Below are 24,579 nucleotides of genomic sequence, written 5' to 3'. Positions count from 1 at the left end.
TCCTTGGGGAAGAAGGTGGGGAGGCAGAGCTTGCTTTGCCAGGCTCTCTCAATCGCACAACAGAGCCACTGAGCCAAGCCTCTCTTCTTTCTATTGGCTGAGGCTCCCCCCCCCCACCTGGTCTTCCTGGTGCCCTTGGGAAGGAAGGAAAGAGCCAGAGCTTCTTTTGCCCAGTTTCCTGGATCCCATGGGAGAAATACAAAGAAAGCACCTTTAATACTAGTGTGCTAATGTTTTAAGTTTAAAAAAGAAAAAAAACCCTTTAACTGTGTTTGTCTGAGTCCTTTATAAAGTTTATATCTCTGCTATCTAATCTTAGAAAGGTACACACATGGCCCGGCCCGACAAGGTCTCATTTATGTCAGATGCAGCCCTCATAACAAATGAGTTCAACACCCCTGCCTTAAGATGTAACTGTGTAGCTAGAACCTTAACTGGTAGCTTTTTTGTTTTCCTTCTTACTGCCAAGTTCCTCTGAAATTCAAACATTCCTTAATACTTTTACTATAATTGGTTGTTCTGTACTTCAGAGATTGCAATCTAAATTCAGTACCTGACAAAGCATCCATCTACTGGTAATTATTTCATAGAAACTCATTCTGCAATTGTCCAACCTTGAAGGGTGGACTTTCTGGTTTAATTCCAGAAAGATCAGGAATCCGCCCTCTGGCTTCTGATTGCAGGGATGCTCTAATGGAGTGGTGGCGTGGCTACCCCACTTCCCTGGTTTGCGAGGACTCACACTCCAAGTTGGTTGTGTAACTCTGAGCCCTACCCACTCATACCAAGGGTTCCCTGCGCTAGGAATTCTTGACAGAGCGCTCAGTTATGCAAATGCTTATCTATAATATTACATCTTCAGGTCTAATATCACCATGTAATGAATTCTGGGAGAAGAAATCATGCTGTTTGTATTTGGGCATTCTCCCCTATCACACAACTTTTGAGTTAACTACTAAAAGGCTCTGCAGTGAGTTATAAAACTTTCAACATTCTCTGAGATGGTTTTAAACACCAAGGGATGTTTGGTAGTAAAACCGCATATAGCAGTCATCTACGTGTTAATATGAGTTAAATTTAGCAAAGTAAAAAGTCATAAAACATAACACATCCAGTGTTGTCAAGTCTGACAGTCTGCTGCAGCCCACCAAGCCTTTCTTAACTGGTCTTTCTTAGACTTCATCTTCTGTAGGCTGCCCTCTATAATGTTAGCTCTGAGTTGCTAATGTCAGTGTAAAATATTTCCAGAGATCAAATTCCCTGTCAACTCAGGACAAACTTGTTAGTGACAGATCCTTATGAGATACCTGAATACTTAATTTAATGAAGTTAACACCTTTAAGAAACTTTTACCTTTCTGGATTTTTTATTTCTTCAGTTACAAAATTAAGGGTGTCCCAACCTGAGTATGAGAACAAGGCAGAGTAAAGTGCAAGAGAAATGCCCCCAAGGTTCCAAGATGATCCCTCAAAAGAGTCCTGAAAGTGTTGTGAGTATCCTGTACACAAAAAGAAAAACACTGGAATCAATAATGTTGGCACACACAAGATTAAGTTGTTTATACAAGGATGGAACATAACCCAAGAACAAAAGCTCCTTCAGGGTGGCAAGCAGAAATCTGATCTACACAGACAGCAGAATAAGAGGGGAGAATGCACTGCACCACACTGAACTACTACAGGTGCAACATCTCAATGTTTTAAAATGCTTCCTTACAAATACATTCATGAGGAAATGAACAAAAAACATTATGCAAATAGAAAATGCTCCCTGATGCCGCACCTTTTTTCTGCTTGCAAAAAGTTATAGGGGAGAACATTAAAAACAGCATTTCCCATCAGCAAGGACACAGTGGAACAAGCCTACCCCTCAGCCTCCTCATTCTGCTGCGTGTATATAGATTACGCCTCATTTCCTCTCCTTTCTGCTTTCCTTGCAAAGTGAAAAAGTCAACTTCAGTTTTGCTCAACTGCTAAGAAAGGTCAATTCGAGGCATGGCCAACTCACAATAAAAGCCAACATAGGCAAGCTCATAGCAAGAACTATACAGGTTTGAAATTCAAATTGAAGCTAATACAATTGACTTGCTATGATCCTTTGCTGTCATATATGGAATACCCCTGAATATCACAATACGTCTTTTTTAAAAATACCATTTAAAATCATACACAGTTATCATCTGGTTACAGCATTCCATTTTACTATTAAGTCACAGATATAAATGATTTATACTTTCCTTTTATTCTCAGTGTTTTTTAACTGTACATAAAATGTTAAATGCCATGTATATTAAAAAGCTTTATCTTTTTCACAAATAGGGAGAATGTAAAAAGCTCATCTTATTATAGAATCAAGACCCAAAACAAAGCCCAACACTACTAAAACCCTCAGCCATCCTCTGGAAATTAATGGCAGCATCATGAACCTAAGGGGACTGAAACATTCATGTGGGGTTTTATGGGTTCAGATTAAGAAGTCACCCACTCATTCCCTGATGTTCATCCACAGAAGTATCAACAGACCCCCCCCAAATGATATTTCCTAAGGTATGGAGTGATCCTTTCCTTGGAGGAATAAAAAAGGAGAACATATAAAAAGGAGCAAAAAAAAAAAGGCAAATGCAATTTTGGGCTGTATCAACAGAAGTATAGTGTCCAGATCACATGATGTGATGGTATCATTTTACTCTGCTCTGGTAAGACCTCACCTGGAGTACTGTGTTCAGTTTTGGGCACCACATTTTAAGAAGGATATAGACAAGCTGGAAAGGGTCCAGAGGAGGGCGACGAAGATGGTGAGGGGTTTGGAGACCAAATCCTATGAGGAAAGGTTGAAGGAGCTGGGATGTTTAGCCTGGAGAGGAGGCGGCTGAGAGGTGATATGATCACCATCTTCAAGTACTTGAAGGGCTGTCATACAGAGGATGGTGTACTATTGTTTTCTGTGTCCTGGAAGGTAGGACCAGAACCAGTGGGTTGAAATTAAATCAAAAGAGTTTCCAGCTCAACATTAGGAAGAACTTCCTGACTGTTAGAGCGATTCCTCAGTGGAACAGGCTTCCTCGGGAAGTGGTGGGCTCTCCTTCCTTAAAAAGAGGCTAGATGGCCATCTGACAGTGATGAAGATCCTGTGAATTTGGGGTAGATATTTGTGGGTTTCCTGCATTGTGCAGAGGGTTGGACTAGATGCCCCTGAAGGTCCCTTCCAACTCTATGATTCTATACTACATACACCATCTACATGTGTGATCTTTCAGATCTCATTTATTTACTTTACTCTGCTCTGGTTAGACCTCACCACAATCTAAGAAGGATATAGACAAGATGGAATGTGTCCAAAGGAGGGCAACAAAGATGGTGAGGGGTCAGGAGACCAAGTCCTATGAGGAAAGGTTTGAAGGAGCTGGATTTGTTTAGCCTGGAGAGGAGATGACTGAGAGGTGATATGATAACCATCTTCAAGTACCTGAAGGGCTGTCATATGGAGGATGGTGTCATATAGAGGATGGTTCACAGGATCTTCATCGCTGTCAGATAGCCATCTAGCCTCTGTTTAAAGGTCAGATCCGAAACAGCAGGTTGAAATTAAATCAGAAGAGTTTTTGGCTAAACGTTAGGAAGAACTTCCTGACAGTTGGAGTGGCTCCTCAATGGAACATGCTTTCTCAGGAGGTGGTGGACTCTCCTTCTTTGGAGGTTTTTAAACAGATGCTAGATGGCCGTCTGACAGCAATGCTGATTCTGTGAACTTAGGCAGATAATGAGAGAGGGCAGGAAGGGTTTTTATCAGTGCTTAGTTCTCATGGTTCTTTCTTACACACCCAGGGAAATGCTGCTTGCCACTTTGGGGTCAGTTTTCTCCAGGTCAGTTTAGCCAGGGATCCTGAAGGGGGTTTTTGCCATCTTCTGGGCATGGAACATGGGTCATTGGGGGTCTGGGGAGGAGGCAGTTGTGAATTTCCTGCATTATGCAAGAGGTTGGACTAGATGACCTTGGAAGTCCCTTCCAACTAGACCATTCTATGATTTTATTACCCCTTAAGCATGTAGATTAAAGTTATGCCAATCTAAAGCATTTAACAAAACAAAAAAAAAGATTTCTATAAGCATCATTAAGTCTAATGAGGGCTTAGACCCAACCCACAGTCAACAATGGAAGCAGAATTCTTCTATGGACCATTAAGACCATCAGTCACAGACAGTAAATCTTTACGTCATTTGTTAATTTGAGTTTATCCAATGTTTAAGTGAGTTTTGAAGCTATCCGTTTCAGTTTCAGTTTATTTCAGTTTATATCCCGCCCTTCCCACCGAAGCGGCTCATGCTTGTGGTATATCCATGCTTGTGGTATAAAGGGAAATGACCAAGTAGCAATGTTCTTAACCAATATACTGAATTGGGAATTTGATCTACTTGAAAAAAATATTATAACTGCAGAAAGAATGAATCAAAAACAAAAACCTGGGATGCTGACTATCCGAACAACACTCTCCTGGGAATAAACCCCAATGAACAGATCGAAGCAGGATTCTCAACAAATTAATTTACAATTTCACTGTGAGTTCTTGCACTTAATAGCTGGTGTACAAAAAAGGATGCATTACTAAATTTATATTTATGTATAACCTGCCCTTCCCTCAAAGGGCTCAGGGCACGTAACAACAATCAATAAGCAAGTTAACATTAATGCCTATAATAAAAACAGTATAATATTCTAAAAACAGGCTTAAATTCTCCAGATGGTGGTATCCAATTTCATCTACTCTTCCATATGACAATTCAGCAAACTATTTCAGCAGGGCTGCTGCAGCAGCAAGGCCACATATTGATGAAATGCCCACAGCCTCAGTCAAAGACCTGGTGGAACAGCTCTGTCTTGCAGATTCTGCGAAACTGCTACAATCCGCACAGGGCCCTGATCTCCAGTGGGAGCTCATTCCACCAGGTAGGGGCCAAGACAGAGAACACGTTGGCCTGGGTTGAAGCTAGGGTGGACATCTTTTACTAGATTACAATTCCCACTCTACACTAACTAAAAGTAACAAGAACTCCGGCTAACTTGACTTTTTTCAGCTGTATTTTTAAAATGGAAAAAGGAGTTCCAGAAATACATTTTAAAAATAGCCTGTATTTTATTCGGCCTGAACTGCAAAAACATTTTAAAGAGTTCTAAAGCATTCCTCAGCCTTGAAATATCTGCAATGCTTAAGACTGCGTGTCCAATTCTTCTCTCATCATTTTAATATTTTTAACCTCCCTTATGCAGCACTAAGAGAATGAAAAAGCAGTAGGTTAGAATAATGATGGGTAAGGAGTTTTTTAATCATATTTTTAAAATCATATTTGCCAGGGGATATGTGACTGTGTTGCGTTCATGTGTTATTCTACATGGGCACAAAATATGAGGGGGGAGGGGGAAACAGGTATCGCAGCCCTTTTAAATATGAAAAGGACAAATGGTACAAAACACATTTTCAGCACAGTGCAGGCTTCCTATTTTCTCAAGTCAGCATACTAAGAAACCTTCCAAAATAAACAGGAATAAAAGCTTATACACAGACACCTGATAAAGTCACAATAGCTGGAATACAGACAGTTCATGGGGGGGGGGGGGGGAGTCAGCAGGCTCAGTTATTTTAAAAACTGAACAATAGATGGGGGGGCATGATTGAAGGGTAAAGAGCAGTGTGCTTCTGCTTTTATGCTGCAACCTTGCCAAAACCAGCTACACACAAAAGTTGCATGGGCTGCTTTGAAAGTCCTTCATTAGTTGGGCTTCTAGATCAACCTGCTGCTAATGCAGTGTAACAGATGAAAAAAGTGGTATATTATTTAAATGAAACTTGCAAGGCATGGAGCCACAATTCAACAAGCCAATGCTTTCTCTGGAGAAGTTTCCCACCGCTGAAGAGCCAAATCATTGTTCAGTTTAAAGAATGCTTTATACTGCGCAAAAAAGAGGGGGCACTTTGAACAGTTAGCTGTACAGAGGTTGTAAAGTACAATCCTATGCACATCACCAACCACTCTAGGCATGACGATCTGTACTAAGCATATATACATATGAACTTAAATGCTTAATACTGTGTGAAACAAACTTAAATAGTTGCTGTATTTCCACCTGTGTTTGAGGATGTGGGTTTCATTCTATGCACAAGTCAGAACCCAAAGAACTGCACACCCTGTTCTATATTCTTAAACAGCCTCTGCTGTTTTTCAAAAAACCAATCCCCACTGTCATGTGAAAACCATTTTTGTAATGGAGAGAAACTTCAAACTTAGTTTTTGGTATATGTGACTAACTAAAGCTATTCTATGCAAAAATCATGTTTTGACTTATCTAACATATTATAGTCTACCTTGGCTGGCACAAGTATTCCAAAATCTCAGCAAGATGTAGCATTACCAGCTTAGGCCCTGTATGGAGATCCCAGGAACTGAAACTGGGCCCTTACACTTATAAAGTATATGATCTACAGCCATGGGATATGCTGATCAAACTTTTTTAAAAAAGCCAATTCCCCAATATGCTCATACAAGACCTTGGGGTTACCAAAAGGAGCTCTTTAACTGCTTTGAATAAAGTAAAAAAGGAGCTGGAAGGACACTCTGAACTAAAAATTAGAACATGGTTACAAACTAACAGATAGTTAAAGAAGATTTAACATCACAAAGATACACACACAATATCTCATTATACTTGTATTTCCACTTCTGTATGTACTTGAACTTAAATGTTTGCATTTGCACAGATGTGTGTAACACCTTCAGCTATAAGGGCTCTGTTACACATGAATAATAAACAATCATTGCTAACAGAAAAATTTCCTGAGCATTCATTTCATGCAACATGTACCATTTCAGGATGCAATGGACGCCATGGGGAAATATCCTGGATTGGTAGCAGAATATTTCAAAACATTCAAAATAACGATACAAGGTTTTAAAGCTATGGCATTTTAAACAAGATGCTTTTATCTTAGATTTTGCTTTCAGCTATAATTACCTCCTGATCCAGTCCCTCAGGATCAGGGCTGCACTAAAAGACAGATGATGAACAGCACAGGCAATGTTCCTTTTAAATTCTTGAAATCAATAATATGCATTGTGTCTAACTACAATACAAATGAAGGTGAGCTATTCCAAACTGCTTCCTTATTAAATGAATATTAGGTTGCTAATTTATAACAGGTTCTTATTATCAATCCTGTTTTTGTTCCTACCACAAGATTACGCAATCATGCAAGTTTTGTTTTTAATAACAGGTTAGCCCAGTTAAAGCTCATTACTATGGATCAGCTTAGCTTGGGGGAGAGAGAACCAATAAATGTTATTTATCCATGAACAATCCAACAGATGCTCCTCAATATTTTTTTTTCTGATAAATACAAACCTCCATACATTGAGCTGTTAATCTTACCCTGGCATAGTTTAACAACTCCTGTTACGATGATGACAATAAGGGCAGTGACTTTGGCATAGGTGAATGCATCCTGCACCCTGGTTCCCCACTTAACATAGGCACAATTTACAAACGTTAAGAGACCTAGGAAACAAAAAGGGAAGCAAGAAGGATATTAGAGAGTGTTCTGTTTTATTAAGCACCAACCTGGAATTCTGCTCCATGCTGGAGTTAACATGCCACAACTACATATTAGTGCAAACAAGTTTTAGTAGGCTGGGTTAAGCAGAACTGTAGTGGGCAAAGGAATTCATATAAGTGGCTCTGTTCCCTTCGTGACTTCAAGACATACACATTTCATATGGAGAGGTTCTAAGGCATGAGAAGATTTCTTGGCTGTAGTCCCACTCCCAACCTACTAATCATCTTTACAAATATCACCCTGCAGTTAGCACCTTCACAATGAAGGATGATAATTAAACAGCTTTCCTTTAACTATAACACTCTTACTTAAAACAGGAAGTGCCACTTAGAAACTCCTATATGCAACATCAAATAGTGTCAGTTAATTAGTTTAACACCATGGTTAGACTCAAGGATTAGGCACACTTTTGGATAGACTAAAACGTGACGAGCAGCCAAACATAATTCCCTGCTGAATGAAGAAATTTGTTTAAAAGTACGGAACAGCTCTAAGCAACTACCCATTTGGTAAGCTCCAAAAAGCACAGTTGTTTATAATGGGAAAGCATGTTAGCAAAATTGTAATCTCCTTCCTGTAAAGCATAGATAATAAATCATGATGTGACAGTAACTTAACACTTTAATATCAGATTTTTAAAATCCTCAACTATGCACCACAGAAAAGTTATTTCAATAAACAAGAATACAAGCACACACACCCACATCGAAATCCAAAATTGTCTGTTTCATTGTGTGTGTCTGTAAATCATGTGGTTTAAAAACACATACATGCATAAACAGTGGCCTGCACATACTGTCCTCTTTTTTCTTCTGTAGTCTTACATGCAAATGTCTGGATGCCACAAAATCCAAACTGGGCAACCAAACTTGAGTGCTAAGATTCAGCCATGACTTGCAATCCCACTTCAAATCATGGTTTCAGATCACAGTTTAAGAGATTAGCTCCATTATTTTTCCTGTTTGCGTATCACAGCAAAACATTTTTTAGAGAAACCTACAAATGGATGGGGGAAACTGCAGCATATCAGAGGTGTGAGTATGGGAGTCTATGGCATGTTACCAAACCTCCCCAACTTGATTTGAAAAATGGTCTGAGCTGATAATAAAGATCAGTTAATTGTGGCTTAAGCAATAGATGGGAGGTTTTCCTTTTGAAGCCTTTTATCCTTACATTACATTACTAAAACAGCAAACAGAGGATATTCATAGCAATGCCATCACTAACCTATACTAAATTAATCTTAAACTAATTAATGTTTTCATTCATCTAAATGGAGGGCATGGGTAGAAGAAAACTGAGCTGTACCTTCTCCATTTATCCAAAAGTAGTCATTCTTACAGGCACATATCTCATTGATGAGCTCATGTTGAACTGAACTACAAAAACAGTACCCAAGCTCTGCATCTTTTTCCAACCCCCACCCTCAAGAGTGAGTTGATGGGACCTGGCTAAAAGGGGCAGGGTATAAGAGACAGCTTGCAGAGCTGACCCTGAAGCCACAGAATCCACTGGGCTACTGGAGACTAAGTAGTTGAAATGGAGCTTACAGTAAAATATTTAAGGGCTGCTTAACTTGATTATCATGCTCTGTAGCACAAGTTCTTTCTGCTAAGTCAGGGCTATTTTACAAGCCAATGTAGACACACAGGGAATATCTTGTGACAACAGCACAAAGTACCTATGGAACAACTTGGTAAACATAAATATGATGAAATCGCAGCTTCAATATAGTGGATGGTAACCACGTTATCAGCCAAGTTTCCATCCACAACTGCCTTGACCTGTCTTCTAAGGAGGTAAGCAGAGCAACACATACATTATATCCAACTTCAAAACCACCTGATTTTTGCAACAACTAATACTTTGACCTATCACTGTATCCATGGTTAACAGACAGAGAATCTGTTCTCAGCTTCCTCTTGCAGATGGGAAAAAAACAATGCTCTCCCAAATATAAAACAATCACCTAGGCATACCCTTCTTGTATGGCAAAAAAATTAGACTTGCATTCTCCCTACTGAACTGAGCAATAAAAACACCTATACATTTAGTTTAACATCACTGGGGGGTGAGAAGCCAAGCCCATTTCTAAGTTCTGGCCATGCATGAACAGAAAATAGCAGGGCCACAACATCCATAAAGGAGGCAAAAGATTCAGAAACTCTAGTTACTTTGGCAACAAAAATAACACACAAAATAAAAGAACAACAGGGAGTCAGTGAGAGTGTTCTTCTCAGATAATACATTGTTTTCTAGTTTGGTCAGAGCTGAATGGGGTGACGGGAGAAAGCCCTTTGCAAGAATACTTACATACACAAGAATATCTGTAAGGATGATGATAAGGGGGGATTCCAGTGCTCCTGGGGAGGGGAAGATATGACGGTGGGACGAGGCCTGATGTGGGATGTTGGGGAGGGGTTGGCGATCTGGCTGATGTACCGACCGCCTAACGCACCGGCCGGCGCCTTACCATCCCTGGTGGAGGCTGCGGCGGGCTGGGCATTGGAGCACCCAAGGCTCTTGGTCTTGGGTGACTTCAATGTCCATGCCGACGATGCGGCCTCCAGCCAGGCGATGGACCTGGTGTCATCCATGGCAACACTAGGACTCTCCCAGGTTGTTACAACACCCACCCATCAGGCGGGACACATGTTAGACCAGGTCTTTGTGGCCGGAATATCAGTGACTGATATTGCAATGGAAGCAGTGCCATGGTCAGATCACTTTGCCCTTAAGGCTCGTATGGAGGTATCACCCAAAACCTGTTTAGGCGGAGAGCATATTTTAGCTCACCCGCGGAGCCTGATGGACCCGGAACGGTTCCTAACGGCCCTACGGGACACCTGGCCCGCTGGCGATTCCCTGGATGATCTGGTAGAGTCCTGGAATGATGGGCTCTCCAGGGCCATTGAGGAGATCGCACCCAGGCGCCCTCTGCGCCCCCGCTCGAAGCTGTCGCCTTGGTTTAACCGGGAGCTGCGGCAACAAAAGCGGGGACTCAGACGACTGGAGAGGCAATGGCGGCGTACTCGAGACGAAGTGACCCGAACATCTTATAGAGAGAGTTTGAAGGCCTATGAGATGGCAATCAAATCCGCAAAGAAAGCATTCTTTGCGGCTAAGATTGCGTCCGCAACTTCGCGCCCGGCACAACTGTCCGATATAATTAGAGGACTTACAACGCTGCCGCAAGGCAGGCCAAATTCTATTCAATTGAAAATAGGCTGTGAGGCTTTTGCGAAATTTTTTGCGGATAAAATCGCGTCACTCCGCCCCGACCCCCCTGCCAGTTTTGAGACAGTTAGCGAAACCGAGGCCCCGAGCCTGTCTTCGGACTATACTCTGGATGGCTTTAGCCCCCTCAGCCTGGAGGAAGTTGACAGGATTCTCTTATCGGCTCGCCCAACAACTTGTAAATTGGACCCATGCCCTTCCTGGTTTATTAAATCCTGCCAGAGGGATCTCAGATATGCTGTACGGGATATCATAAATAGATCCCTGACGGAAGGGCACTTTTCAACGCCGCTCAAAGAGGCTGTGGTCCGTCCCCTCCTAAAAAACCCATCTTTAGATCCGGCCCAACTGGCACACTATCGGCCGGTCTCAAATTTGCCCTTTTTGGGTAAACTTATTGAGAGGGCAGTGGCGACGCAGTTACAGACTTTCCTGGAGGACGCTTCCGTCCTTGACCCATTTCAGTCCGGCTTTCGCCCGGGACATGGGACGGAGACAGTGTTGGTTGCCCTAGTGGATGACCTTCAACGGCATCTGGATCGGGGTGGCTCGGCGGTGCTGATGCTGTTAGACCTGTCGGCTGCGTTCGACACGGTCAACCATCGGCTACTGACGTGCCGCCTCGCCGACGCGGGGATTCAGGGGTTGGCATTACAGGGGCTTTCCTCTTTCCTGGAAGGTCGGGGACAAAGGGTCGCAATTGGGGGGGAGCTATCCCGGAGGTGCACACTCGATTGTGGTGTGCCCCAAGGGGCGGTTCTCTCCCCGATGTTATTTAACATCTACATGCGGCCTCTTGCCCAGATTGCCCGAAGGTACGGGCTAGGGTGTCACCAGTACGCTGATGACACCCAGCTCTATCTACTGATGGACGGCCAGCCTGTCTGCGCCCCGGAAAATCTTGATCGGGCACTACAGGACGTGGCTGAGTGGCTCAGACTGAGTGGGCTGAAGCTAAATCCTGCGAAGACAGAGGTCCTTTGCTTGGGTCGCCGCGGCCCGGGAGGGGGAATCCCCCTACCAGTTTTTGACGGTGTGCCGCTAATAGCGGCGGACAGGGTCAGGAGCTTGGGGGTGCTATTGGAGCCTTCCCTAAAGATGGAGGCTCAGATAGCAGCCGCTGCCAAGTCCGCATTTTTTCATCTTAGGCGGGCAAGGCAGCTGGCCCCCTTCCTGGAGCTCGACGACCTAGCAACAGTGATCCATGCTACGGTCACCTCGAGGTTGGACTACTGCAATGCCCTCTACATGGGGCTGCCCCTGTCCCGAACTCGGAAATTGCAACTGGTGCAGAATGCCGCGGCCCGGCTGTTATTGGGTCTCCCAAAGTGGGGACACATTCGGCCGGGTCTTCGGACTCTGCACTGGCTTCCAGTGATATACCGAGTCCGGTACAAGGTGCTGGTTATTACCTTTAAAGCCCTATATGGCCTGGGACCTGCCTACCTGAAGGACCGTCTCTCCCCACATGTTCCCCAGAGAGTACTGAGGTCGGGAACACAAAATCTCCTCACTATCCCTGGGCCAAAAGAAGCCCGCTTGAAATCCACCAGAGAAAGGGCTTTCTCCGTTATGGCCCCTACATGGTGGAATCAGCTGCCGGAGGAGGTGAGGGCGATGTGGGACCTTGTTCAGTTCCGCAGGGCCTGTAAGACGACCCTCTTCCGGCTAGCCTACACCTAGCTAAGATGAGAACTCAATGTAGCTTGGCCAGACGTCTGTTCTATATGTAATTGGAATGTTTACTGGTTTTTAAGGTTTTAACTGTTTTAAATGTTTAATTGTTTATATATTTAAAATTGTTTAATTTTTATGTTTGACCAATTTCTGGAAGCCGCCCTGAGCCACTTGTGGGAAGGGCGGGATATAAATCATGAATAAATAAATAAAAATAAATAAATAAATAATAGAACAATATACCTACTAATACTTCAGTCAGCCTATGCATCATTCAAGACTGTGACCACTTATTCTATCCACAGTTTTGAGCACGCATACAGGACAGCAATGTAAGGATATAGAATATATCATCTGAAACCACAAAATCATTTTCTAGTTTACCCACAGGGGATTTATTGGAACTGACTTCTGTGGATGTAAAGGTAAAGGTGTGCAAGCACCAGTCGTTTCTGACTCTGGGGTGATGCTGCTTTCACGTTTTCACATCAGACTTTTTATGAGGTGGTTTGCCATTGCCTTCCCCAGTCATCTACATCCCCCCCCCCCCAGCAAGTTAGGTACTCGTTTTACTGACCTCGGAAGGATGGACGGCTGAGTCAACCTGGAGTCGGCTACCTGAACCCAGCTTCTGCCAGGATCGAACTCAGGTCATGAGCAGAGCTTAGGACTGCAGCACTGCAGCTTTACCACTCTGCGCCATGGGGCTCGTACCCCTCTCAAAATTGTACTGGCAACACAAATAAAATGGAACTAGGTGGGATTTGGTTGGCTTTTGGGATAACTGTTTGAATACACTTAAACTCACAGATTCCTTACTTGATTACTTCCAAAAGTAATTGGTTGTAGGATCAATTGTGCTTGCCTATCTTCTGTAACTGAATTAAATGTTTCACAACCAGAACTCTGTTGTAAGCCATTCTGACCCTGCAATGCAATAGGAACTTGCCATCCTCTGTGAAGTTGGCTACAACCAGGAGCTGGGAAGTTCCCAAAGTTTACAGTTCATTAGAGGAACAGAGGTAACAGGATGAGACCCTCCCACTTCCTCCACAGACATGGACTCTTCTCAGATTGCTCCCTAGAACCATTAGCTAACTACATCAGGAGACTCAGAGATGTCTACCCACCAACCCCCCCAATTTGCTTACTCCATGCGCTAGCCTAGGAGTCCCAGAGAAAAAGTGTCCCTCAAGAGGCAAACAACGGATAGAAAGTCGCAAGCAAAGTTGTTACTACAAGCAAAGGGCTACAATGCACAATCCTGCACAAAATGAAGTACTGCAAGTTAGAGCAAGACCAAAAACTGTAACCCAACAAAAGGACCACAGCACGTTATCTCACTTGCAGTATTATCATATCACTTTCAAGGAAGCAATTGCTGATTCTAACTGTAGATCATTAAAGTCCTCCACTTTTGGTTGCCCTGAGAATTCTGCCACCTTCCCACTTAGCTTTCCATCCACTGCCCCCAATGCTACATGGCAGGACTTGAATTAAGCATTTTCTTGCTAGACTTTCCATAGAACATCCAAACTCAACTTTCCTTAGACTTTCCATAGAAGCACAGGCGGTCTACCTTTTTTGGAGCCAAATTCAAAAAGGGGTTTACTCCATTGTGCATTTTAAAAATTACTGTACTACTTTAAAAAAAAAATGTCTCTGTAAAAATGAGGATGGGAGGAATATACTTGCTATCTTTTAAAGTTATTTTTAAATGGTTTTGTTGTTGTAGTTTGAGTGCCCAGTTTGGATTGAAAGGCAGTACAGAAACCTAAAATAAATTATTTCTCATTTTCTTTCAATATACAATCAAATCCCTTGAAAAGCAAGAATTGAATTGCTTTTCTATTTTGTAATCTGCCTTGAGGCTCAGTGAGAAAGGCAATCTCTAAATGAAACTGTTAATAATAATAGCAGTGATAACATCTATACAATATTACAATAATGAATTATCAAAAATATGATCCATACTGCTAATGAAAAAAATCTCTTATACGTATACTTTATAGTTTATATAACACCACCTTTAGACTAAGACTCTGCAGACTTGATCACTAACTCAGTTTTTAAACGGCATTAGATTCATAAAAATGTTGTTGAGTATTAATGCCCATAGGACTTTAACTATAGTCCATAAGGGACAGAAAGAAATATTTTGCACAACCATTCTAAACAGACCTGACTAAAGCAATGCTACCTACCTGATTTTTCTCATTCTCTTATATATTCCTTAGCTCTGACTCTCGGTCTCAGCTCCTGATTATCCGGAAGCTCTATGTAAATCTTCCTCATAATGCTCTAAGTATATGGTATGCCAATATCTAGAATATTGTGCATGTTCTTGTCAAAAAAGGCATCATAAAAGGAAAAAGTACTAAAATGGATGGTTACAATGATCCAGGCACTAGCAGTCTGCTACAAGGTGAAACAGCTTTCAAACACTCTTCCTCTGTTTGGCGCCCATGCACATACTCTCACACACTCTCATGACATAATATCTTCTTTCTTTGAGACTTACAGCACTATCCTAAACAGAGTTATATCCTTCCAAGCCCACTGAAATCCATGGACTTAAAGGGTGCAACTAATGTAATCTTTAATTGAAATCTGCCTCCATTCCTGAGGACTGGAAGGTAGCAAATGTCACCCCCATCTTTAAAAAGGGTTCCAGAGGAGATCAGGGAAATTACAGGCCAGTCAGTCTGACTTCAATACCAGGAAAGTTGGTAGAAACCATTATCAAGGACAGAAAGTAGGCACATTGATGAGCACAAGTTATTGAGGAAGACTCAGCATGGGTTCTGTAAGGGAAGATCTTGCCTCACTAACCTGTTATAGTTCTTTGAGGGGGTGAACAAGCATGTGGACAAAGGGGACCCGATAGATGTTGTTTACCTTGACTTCCAGAAAGCTTTTGATAAAGTTCCTCATCAAAGGCTCCTTAGTAAGCTCGGGAGTCATGGAGTAAAAGGACAGGTCCTCTTGTGGATCAAAAACAGGCTAATTAATAGGAAGCAGAGAGTGAGTATAAATGGGCAGTCTTCGCAGTGGAAGACGGTAAGCAGTGGGGTGCCGCAGGGCTCAGTACTGGGTCCCATGCTCTTTAACTTGTTCATTAATGATCTGGAGTTGGGAGTAAGCAGTGAAGTGGCCAAGTTTGCAGATGACACTAAATTGTTCAGGGTGGTGAGAACCAGAGAGGATTGTGAGGCACTCCAAAAAGATCTGTTGAGGCTGGGTGAGTGGGCGTCAACGTGGCAGATGAGGTTCAGTGTGGCCAAGTGCAAAGTAATGCACATTGGGGCCAAGAATCCCAGCTACAAATACAAGTTGAAGGGGTGTGAACTGGCAGAGACTGACCAAGAGAGAGAGAACTTGGGGTTGTGGTAGATAACTCACTGAAAATGTCAAGACAGTGTGCGATTGCAATAAAAAAGGCCAACACCATGCTGGGAATTATTAGGAAGGGAACTGAAAACAAATCAGCCAGTATCATAATGCTCCTGTATAAATCGATGGTGCGGTCTCATTTGGAGTACTGTGTGCAATTCTGGTCACCACACCTCAAAAAGGATATTATAGCATTGGGAAAAGTCCAGAAAAGGGCAACTAGAATGATTAAAGGTTTGGAACACTTTCCCTATGAAGAAAGGTTAAAATGCTTGGGGTTCTTTAGCTTGGAGAAACGTCGACTGTGGGGTGACATGATAGAGGTTTACAAGATTATGCATGGGATGGAGAAAATAGAGAAAGAAGTCCTTTTCTCCCTTTGTCACAATACAAGAACTCGTGGGCATTCAATGAAATTGCTGAGCAGTCAGGTTAAAATGGATAAAAGGAAGTACTTCTTCACCCAAAGGGTGATTAACATGTGGAATTCACTGCCACAGGAGGTGGTGGCGGCTACAAGCATAGCCAGCTTCAAGAGGGGATTGGATAAAAATATGGAGCAGAGGTCCATCAGTGGCTATTAGCCACAGTGTGTGTGTGTGTGTATAATTTTGGGGGGCCACTGTGTGACACAGAGTGTTGGACTGGATGGGCCATTGGCCTGATCCAACATGGCTTCTCTTATGTTCTTAAGCTCAGGACAGAATTGTCAGTCTCTGTTGGGTGGCTGGCAGTGGTATTTGTCAGTTTCATGGTTTGATTTTAAGAAGCTTTGTGGAATCATTCTATACAATGTTTGGAAACAGCAGGTGAAAAGCAGCCTAGAAAGCATTTAAATAATAAATAAGGTAAATGTTGGGAGATTTTAACTAAGGAACCTAGTCAATTAAGGACAGTACAACTAGAACTCAGGGTAACCTGACGAAAATAATTGATATTGGATTCAAAACAAAGTATGGGAACAATTGGTCATACTACATGTAAACAACTTTAAAAATTCATATCCATGTGATATTGCTGTGGCATTTAAAAAATCATGGATGGGTCATGTGGCCTGTTGGTCACAATGATCATGCAGAACCCCTGTGTTCAGAGGCAGAAGACCATCAGCAGGTACTAAATGGTAGGATAGACATGTGATAGGAATGATAGGAATAGACATTTGATGCCTTGTCCTGTCTATGAGTTTCTAGAAATGTGTGACTGGCCAACACTACAACCAAGGTATGGGATTAGAGAGACTTTACTGTATTCCAGCTTGTCACTGCACTAGGGACATTCTAACAGTACTCATTTGCCACCCACAACACAGGATTTTCCTATTCTCTTCCTGGTTATCTAGATCACCTTAATCTTATTTGCCTTGTCTGGTATCAAATGTTATTAACGATTTTGGAAATGACAGCATACTGGCCCACAAGCACTTAAAGCAACCTTGCCACAACTACACAAAGTACTCTTCCCCCAAGTCTACATCAACTCTGCTGTCACACTTGCTTCCAAAAAATACTTACATATACAGGCAGCTGCAATAAGTCGACAAGCAACATAAGGAGGCTGACAAGAAGGGAAGACTGGTTGCACTATGTAGTTGGCAAAAGTTATGGCAATAATTGCTTGACTGGTTGGCTCAATGATCAGCAGTGAAGTCCACAGGCGTATAAAGGCAATGAAGCTTCCAAAGGCCTCCAAGATATATGCATAACTGGCGCCTGACTTAGTGATAGTAGTTCCAAGTTCAGCGTAGCAGAGGGCACCAATGACTGAAAAAAGGCCCCCAATTGCCCAAATTACTAGCGACAATCCATATGATGTACTGTGGTTAAGTACTCCTTTGGGGGAAACAAAGATACCTGACCCAATCATGTTTCCTACTATTAAGCTGATCCCATTAATAAGAGAGATTTCTTTTTTCAGTTGCATTGTTCCTTGGTTTCCTTCATTCCTTTGTGCTTCGCCACTTTGATCAGTTTTGTCAGATTCCTTAACTGGATAGTATTTAGTCAGTGAATTGAGAGATGAAAATTTTTCTGTCTCTTCCATCATGCTATCAGCATGTATCCACTCCAAGTCCAGTCACAAACTGCTGCAAAAAAGGAAAGCAGAATTAACATTTGTCAGCTACCTTAAGGTGGAGAGGAGGTTTGAAGGCAAAGATACAAGCAGTCACATGGCTGAAATGGTATTTACATCGTTGGAGGAAAGTGCTATGTGTTGCACAAGATCTTGAGCAAGCAGAACTATGTTATGCCCATTTATGTTTCTGCTTGTACATTGCTGGATCCAACCCCATATCTTAAGATACATCTAAATAAGATTAAGATACACCTGTTATTTGTTTAAAATACTACACCTGTTATTTCATAATGGATCTCTAGTAGTTTCTCAGAAAGCCTTCAAGCTGAAGTCTGCACAGATTTTGAAGTTGAGTATTAAAGCAAACTTGTAAGTAGCCATGTGCCTGGTCACCTGTGGTAGATACAAATTGCCTCCAGGTGACCAAGCAGTAAAGCTGGACCTCTTCTTTTCCCATCTAAATAATGTCCTAAAGAAATATCTTAAAATATTGGTAAGTTCTCATCAGTGTTCAGTGCTATAGCAAATGCTTGTAATCAGGAGATCCTCAGATCCGGACTGCATTTAGGACTATGAAGGATCTTTGTTTGAGATCCTCAAGACTGCTGAAAGAAATAGGAGTTCTGCTACAGAAATTTCTCAAACACTGTTGCTTCATACATGTTTTCCCCCATATGGTGATTATCTCAGGGTAGAAAATATCATTTGAAAAATGGCCCATAGAGGACAACTGTGTTGAGGTCACAATATAAAAGCACAAAAACCAAAAACCTTACCTCTAAAATTAACAGGATCAATTCATGGATGTACACAAAAGACTGGGTATGCATAAATATGAACAAATAACCTACTTATTTTAGGAATCTCCTTTTAAATCTGTACATCACCTTCCAACAAGCACTGCCCTTACACAATCTATTCATTTCAGGCTAACTTGGAAATTCAGTTTGGCATTTTCGTCATTCAAGGCACCCACCTGTGAAAGTATCCAATTAGTTAGAGCAATTACAAATACTTCCACAGATTTTATACACACACACACATATATATTCACACACATAAATTCAATACTTTCTAGCCTTACATAGAGAGTGAAATATGCTGGAGTTCCAAGGAGACTGTTAAATACATAAATATGTATAGTTACCCTATAATAATAATATAATAATAAACTTTTATTTATATCCCGCCCTCCCCACCGAGGCTATGATGTTGCTGCAGCTCTCATATTTGAAACATTCTGTTGGGAATGTTTTAGGTACATTAAAAAGTTTAAATAAAAAAAGAGTACAGAAAGCAAGGGGAAAACCTAATGGAAAATGCTGGTGGTCAGAAAAAAAAAACATAATATGTGATTTATGAGTGCTCAGTTGAGACCAGGTCTGTTTCCAGAGATCCATAAATTTTGATTCACTTTGTTAGCAACAAGAGTTTATGCCTGCTTTCCCAATGTCTGGTCTCCAATATAATGTTGAGCTTTAGAAGCATACAGAGAATATAACACATCCTGCTGTACTATGCAAACCACAACAATAAATCTCAGATTTTATCCAGATGAGGTTTATTTGAAAAACAATGCAGAAGCATTTATAGATGTATAAGCAATCAAATGCAAGAGGACCTATGACCTCTAAAACTAATAGAAAAGAATACTGACTATCAGAGAGAAACTTGAAGAGAGACAACATGGATAAAATTAGAGCTCTGTGTGTGTACTTATAACAAAAGAAACAGCGTAAGCACACTTGGTTACAGAAGATTCATGAACTTAGTGAGAAAAATATACCCTTAAGAAAAGATCAAAGGAACAGACTGTAAATTCTGTTCTTCTTACTTCTTCTTACTTAATACATTTAACTGCTGTGGAAAAAGATGTAGAAACCTACCATCAACTGACTGGAATGGCACAATCAAAAAATTTAACACCTAAGATACTTAGAAGGTTGAATTATAAATTAGGCAGCTAAATAAAACTCTCTATAAACCAAATTCCTGATGACTTTCACTAATTAGGCCCTCAATTAAGCAATGTTGTGAGACACCAACAGTATCTGTCAAATCTGCAATTTTGTCCTTTACTTTCACTCTCTTTACCATTTTTCTCCAAAATTCAGTATTTCTACTGAAGACCTCTTTCAGGTTGTCACTTTAACATCTCATTCCTACAGTAAAATGTCAAGAACATGAAGGTGGTGGTGCCAGATACAAAGTCTCCAATGGAGATATAAATATATTGCATCACACTGCTAAAGTATGGGGACACTGGCACACAGTAACTCTTCCTTTAAATGCAAGGAAGCTCTGTAGCAGCTGTCGTACTGTTGATGTCATACTCTCCTCATTTGCATGCATAAATTCAGTTCACACAGCAGAATGTATTAATCACTATATCAGGGACAACTAATTGATTCAAATCTCATTAATTTTGTTTTCTCCCAAATTTGTTTCTCTCTCAAACAGTCCTAATTTTCCTTCTCTCTTAAATGATCCTAAACGAAAAAGTGAAGGTGCCATTGGTGCAAGCCAATGCGACCCATTTGTGGGTTTCAACCTACCAATGTTTCAAGAGATAAATTGTTTTCATAGTGCCAGAGAAAACACTGCTGAGCTTTAGCCTAACCAATGTTGTGTCAGATCTGATCTAACCGGTTGTAAAATATTTGGCTTTTAAATGTAACAAACGACTCTGCTCAAGTTATTTTTAGCAGTGCCATACCAGCTAAAGTCTTCCTGGGTAACCTGAGCTTCTCAGCTGAAAAGAAAGCCTCTCTAAAATGTATTTGTCTTCTAATAACAAAGCGATGACGCTGTTCTTCCACTGCCCACAGATGGATGTTCTTTGGCACTGTATAGCCATGTTACAAGTACCACCTTTTCCTTGAAAAAGCATGCCACACACAAGGGAGCACTTTTTCTAAAATCATGATCTGAAAACTGTGTTCCGTAAGTACCACGGCTCTTTTGTTTACAAAAAAAGCAGGGCAGGGCAGATGCAACCTTCCTAAACCTGAGATTTAATGTTGTGGTTTGCATAGTACAGCAGGATGTAGTATATCTAATCATGCAAACATGATTAGATTGGGAATAGCTATGGGATCTTGCATTTCTTCTCCAATAACCTGTTTCTCTCTCTTGCACCAATTGTACCCCAGATTTCCCCAACAGCTTTTATTAAGAACATAAGAGAAGCCATATTGGATCAAGCCAATGGCCCATCCAGTCCAACACTGTGTCACACAGTGGCCAAAAATTTTTTATATATATTTATATATATATATATATACACACACACTGTGGCTAATAGCCACTGATGGACCTCTGCTCCATATTTTTATCTAAACCCCTCTTGAAGGTGGCCATGCTTGCGGCCGCCACCACCTCCTGTGGCAGTGAATTCCACATGTTAATCACCCTTTGGGTGAAGAAGTACTTCCTTTTATCCGTTTTAACCTGTCTGCTCAGCAATTTCATCGAATGCCCATGAGTTCTTGTATTGTGAGAAAGGGAGAATAGTACCTCTTTCTCTACTTTCTCCATCCCATGCATTATCTTGTAAACCTCTATCACGTCACCCCACAGTCGACGTTTCTCCAAGCTAAAGAGTCCCAAGCGTTTCAACCTTTCTTCATAGGGAAAGTGTTCCAGCCCTTTAATCATTCTAGTTGCCCTTTTCAGGACTTTCTCCAATGCTATAATATCCTTTTTGAGGTGCGGCGACCAGAACTGCACACAGTACTCCAAATGAGACCGCACCATCGATTTATACAGGGGCATTATGATACTGGCTGATTTGTTTAGGTTATGTTATGTTAAAGGTATGTTATGTTAAAGGTTGTTTAGGTTAGGTTAGGTTATGTTAAAGGTTACATCTGCACCAAAAGCCACAAGTAATACTAATGAAGACCCCTCTTAACTAAGATTTGCAAGACAGCTTCAAAAACTTCAGCAGGGCTCTTTGGTTCCCGGCTCAGCAGTATGGCGGTCGGCAAGAACAAGCGCCTCACAAAAGGAGGCAAAAAAGGCGCTAAGAAAAAAGTGGTTGATCCCTTTTCAAAAAAGGACTGGTACGATGTCAAGGCACCAGAAATGTTCAGTATTCGAAATATTGGCAAGACATTGATCACCATGACCCAGGGAACAAAAATTGCCTCAGATGGACTTAAGGGCTGCGTATTTGAAGTAAGTCTTACTAACCTACAGAATGATGAAGCTGCCTTCTGCAAATTCAAACAGATCACAGAGGATGTGCAAGGAAAAAACTGCCTGACAAATTTCCATGGCATGAATCTCACACATGACAAAATGAGTGCAATGGTCAAAAAGTGGCAGACAATTATTGAAGCCCAGGTTGATGTCAAAACTACTGATGGGTATCTTCCAAAATCTTCTACGTCTTTTCTGCATCGGCTTCACGAAGAAGAAAAACAACCAGATTCGCAAGACTTCCTATGCCCAGCATCAGCAGGTCTGCCAGATTCGGAAGAAAATGGTGGAAATCATGACACGAGAAGTACAAACAAATGACCTGAAAGAAGTTGTCACTAAGCTGATCCCTGACAGCACTGGTAAAGACATAGAGAAAGCATGTCAATCAATCTACCCCCTTCACGATGTCTATGTTTGGAAAGTCAAGATGCTTAAGAAGCCCGAGTTTGAATTGGGAAAGCTGATGGTACTGGCAAGGCCTCAGGTGATGAAACCGGTGCAAAGGTAGAATGAGCAGATGGGTATGAGCCCCCTGTGCAAGAGTCTGTCTAAAGTCGGATGCAAAAAATAAAAGATTTAATACAAAAACTTCAGCAGGAACCACTGTTACTATTAATCATAACCAAGAGTACTGTGGATATAACACTTAATCCTGGTGAAGGATATCATGTAAAAGATGAAAAGAATCAGTGCATGAGAAGCACAGGAGCATAAAATCCAGAGTCTACTCTCACTGTCTATGATGGTTGTACTTGATCACCCAGTCTCACTGAACTATCTTCACATCAAGTTTGTAAGAATTTGACTTCAGGCTGCCGCTAGCCTGAGGTGCCTACACAAAAGCACCTGGAAATTAGTAAAGATGCCTCTAGAAGAAACAGTTGTGTGGTTTAAGCTATCATCTCCCTCTCAGACTGCATGGATGTTTTCTTCCTTACAATAAATCAAGCTTGCACATGTATTTGGCTTTTGAAACATCACATGTTGCACAGGCTTACAACGGGGGAATGCACTCTCACGTCACCATACAAAAAGAACTGTCAGCTAGCACAGGCAAGTCAATCTCATCAGATCTCAGAAGCTAAGCAGGGTTGAATCTGCAAAGTACTAAGATGGGAGATGTCCTTGGAATACCAGACTTTATTCAGCCACCTCTTTGAATATTCCCCATGCCCCCTGTAGGGGTCAGTCACTAGAAGTTGCCATGACTTCCAGATGCACACATACACACATAAAAATATACCCCCTCCAAAAAAAAATTGTCAGCTGAGCATGACTGTGAACTAGCTCCCACATACAGGGACAAAACTGAGACCCATTTGTCCAGACTCAGAGCTGAAAGGACTGCACACAAGCAGAAATATGAAGAAACAAACTAACTAACCTTAGGCAATTATTAACTGCCTGTGGGATGAGGGTCCTTGTCTTATTTTTAGCAACAGATTGAGCAAAAATGTAACTTCAAATGCACCCTCCAAATGGAATGCACCACAACAAGCAAAGAGAGATGAAGCCAGACCTCCCCCCCACCTCCAAATGAAAGCATTTACAGACAAGATGCTACGTGATCCAAGTCTCACTCTTAGCATCTTTTAAAACATTACAGCCCTATAAGGAGAACCATAGGGTCTCCAGCAATACTTCCTCTAAGCTGTGGAGTCTTGTGAGCAAAAATTCTACTTTGTGACGGATATTAAAGTTGTGATCTACTGCATAAATCAGCTTGCTTTGGGGCCATTTTTCTTGAGCTAAGACAAAAATGTGTGAGCCAGAGACTAAAAAATTGTGAGTTAGTTCACACTAACTCAGCTTAGAGGGAACACTGGTCTCCAGTGGGCCACAAATGAGAAGAGAGTTCCTGCATTATTTCAGTAATCAATACCAGTCTCTCATGCACTGTTACAACCCTTTGATGGCCATTCTTTTTCCTTTAAACTTAAAGGCTAACAAAACATTCTAAAAGCTGAGAAATCCTGATGAATTCTAATTTTTTTTTAATTATTGGCACTAAAAGGGAAGAACCACTAATACTAGTTATATCAAAGGAAACTACAAATTACCACAATATATGGCTTAACAGGAATTACACTGGGGATAAATCTGAAAAAGACATCCATCTGCCATGCTATTTTTGTGGCAACTTCTATGTACTTGTTGAATAAACAATGTCTTGCACCAGTTCCAAACTTTCTAAAATTGCAAATAACTGACTTTTTTTAAAACAAAAAAAATCACATTGATCTCCTAGAATTGAACAATTGGCTACAGTACCCCTTTCTTCTATCTCAATGCTCAACAGCATTTTGTAAGAATTTGCATACTACTATGATCTCAGCAAAGTGAACTCAGGAAAAGAGGAACATGCAAATAAAAATAAAGAAAGATGA

The 24,579-nt window shown here is 41.4% G+C and overlaps 1 protein-coding gene and 1 pseudogene across 3 annotated transcripts in view; one reads left to right on the top strand and one right to left on the bottom strand.

Moving 5' to 3' along the window:
- The window catches only part of SLC7A6 (solute carrier family 7 member 6), a 49,966-nt gene that overhangs the window by 19,666 nt on the left and 5,721 nt on the right, over window positions 1-24,579 (bottom strand). For 2 of the 3 annotated variants that reach the window (XM_060254066.1, XM_060254065.1), the window contains exons 2-4: window positions 17,425-17,993; window positions 7,420-7,545; window positions 1,354-1,498 (exon numbers count right to left, since the gene is read on the bottom strand). In XM_060254066.1, coding sequence (XP_060110049.1) covers window positions 1,354-1,498; window positions 7,420-7,545; window positions 17,425-17,956 — 803 coding nt within the window. In that variant the 5' untranslated portion in view covers window positions 17,957-17,993. Of the gene's footprint in view, window positions 1-1,353; window positions 1,499-7,419; window positions 7,546-17,424; window positions 17,997-24,579 lie in introns of all 3 variants that reach the window. The other variant, XM_060254063.1, reaches the window with a different exon arrangement.
- On the top strand, window positions 21,936-22,780 carry LOC132582618 (small ribosomal subunit protein eS1A-like; annotated as a pseudogene).

This window comes from Heteronotia binoei, chromosome 14 (genome assembly GCF_032191835.1).
Source record: "Heteronotia binoei isolate CCM8104 ecotype False Entrance Well chromosome 14, APGP_CSIRO_Hbin_v1, whole genome shotgun sequence".
NCBI classification, from domain to species: Eukaryota; Metazoa; Chordata; class Lepidosauria; order Squamata; family Gekkonidae; genus Heteronotia; species Heteronotia binoei.
The sequence above is the reverse complement of the archived record's forward strand: the minus strand, read 5'-3'. Positions and strand labels throughout refer to the sequence as shown.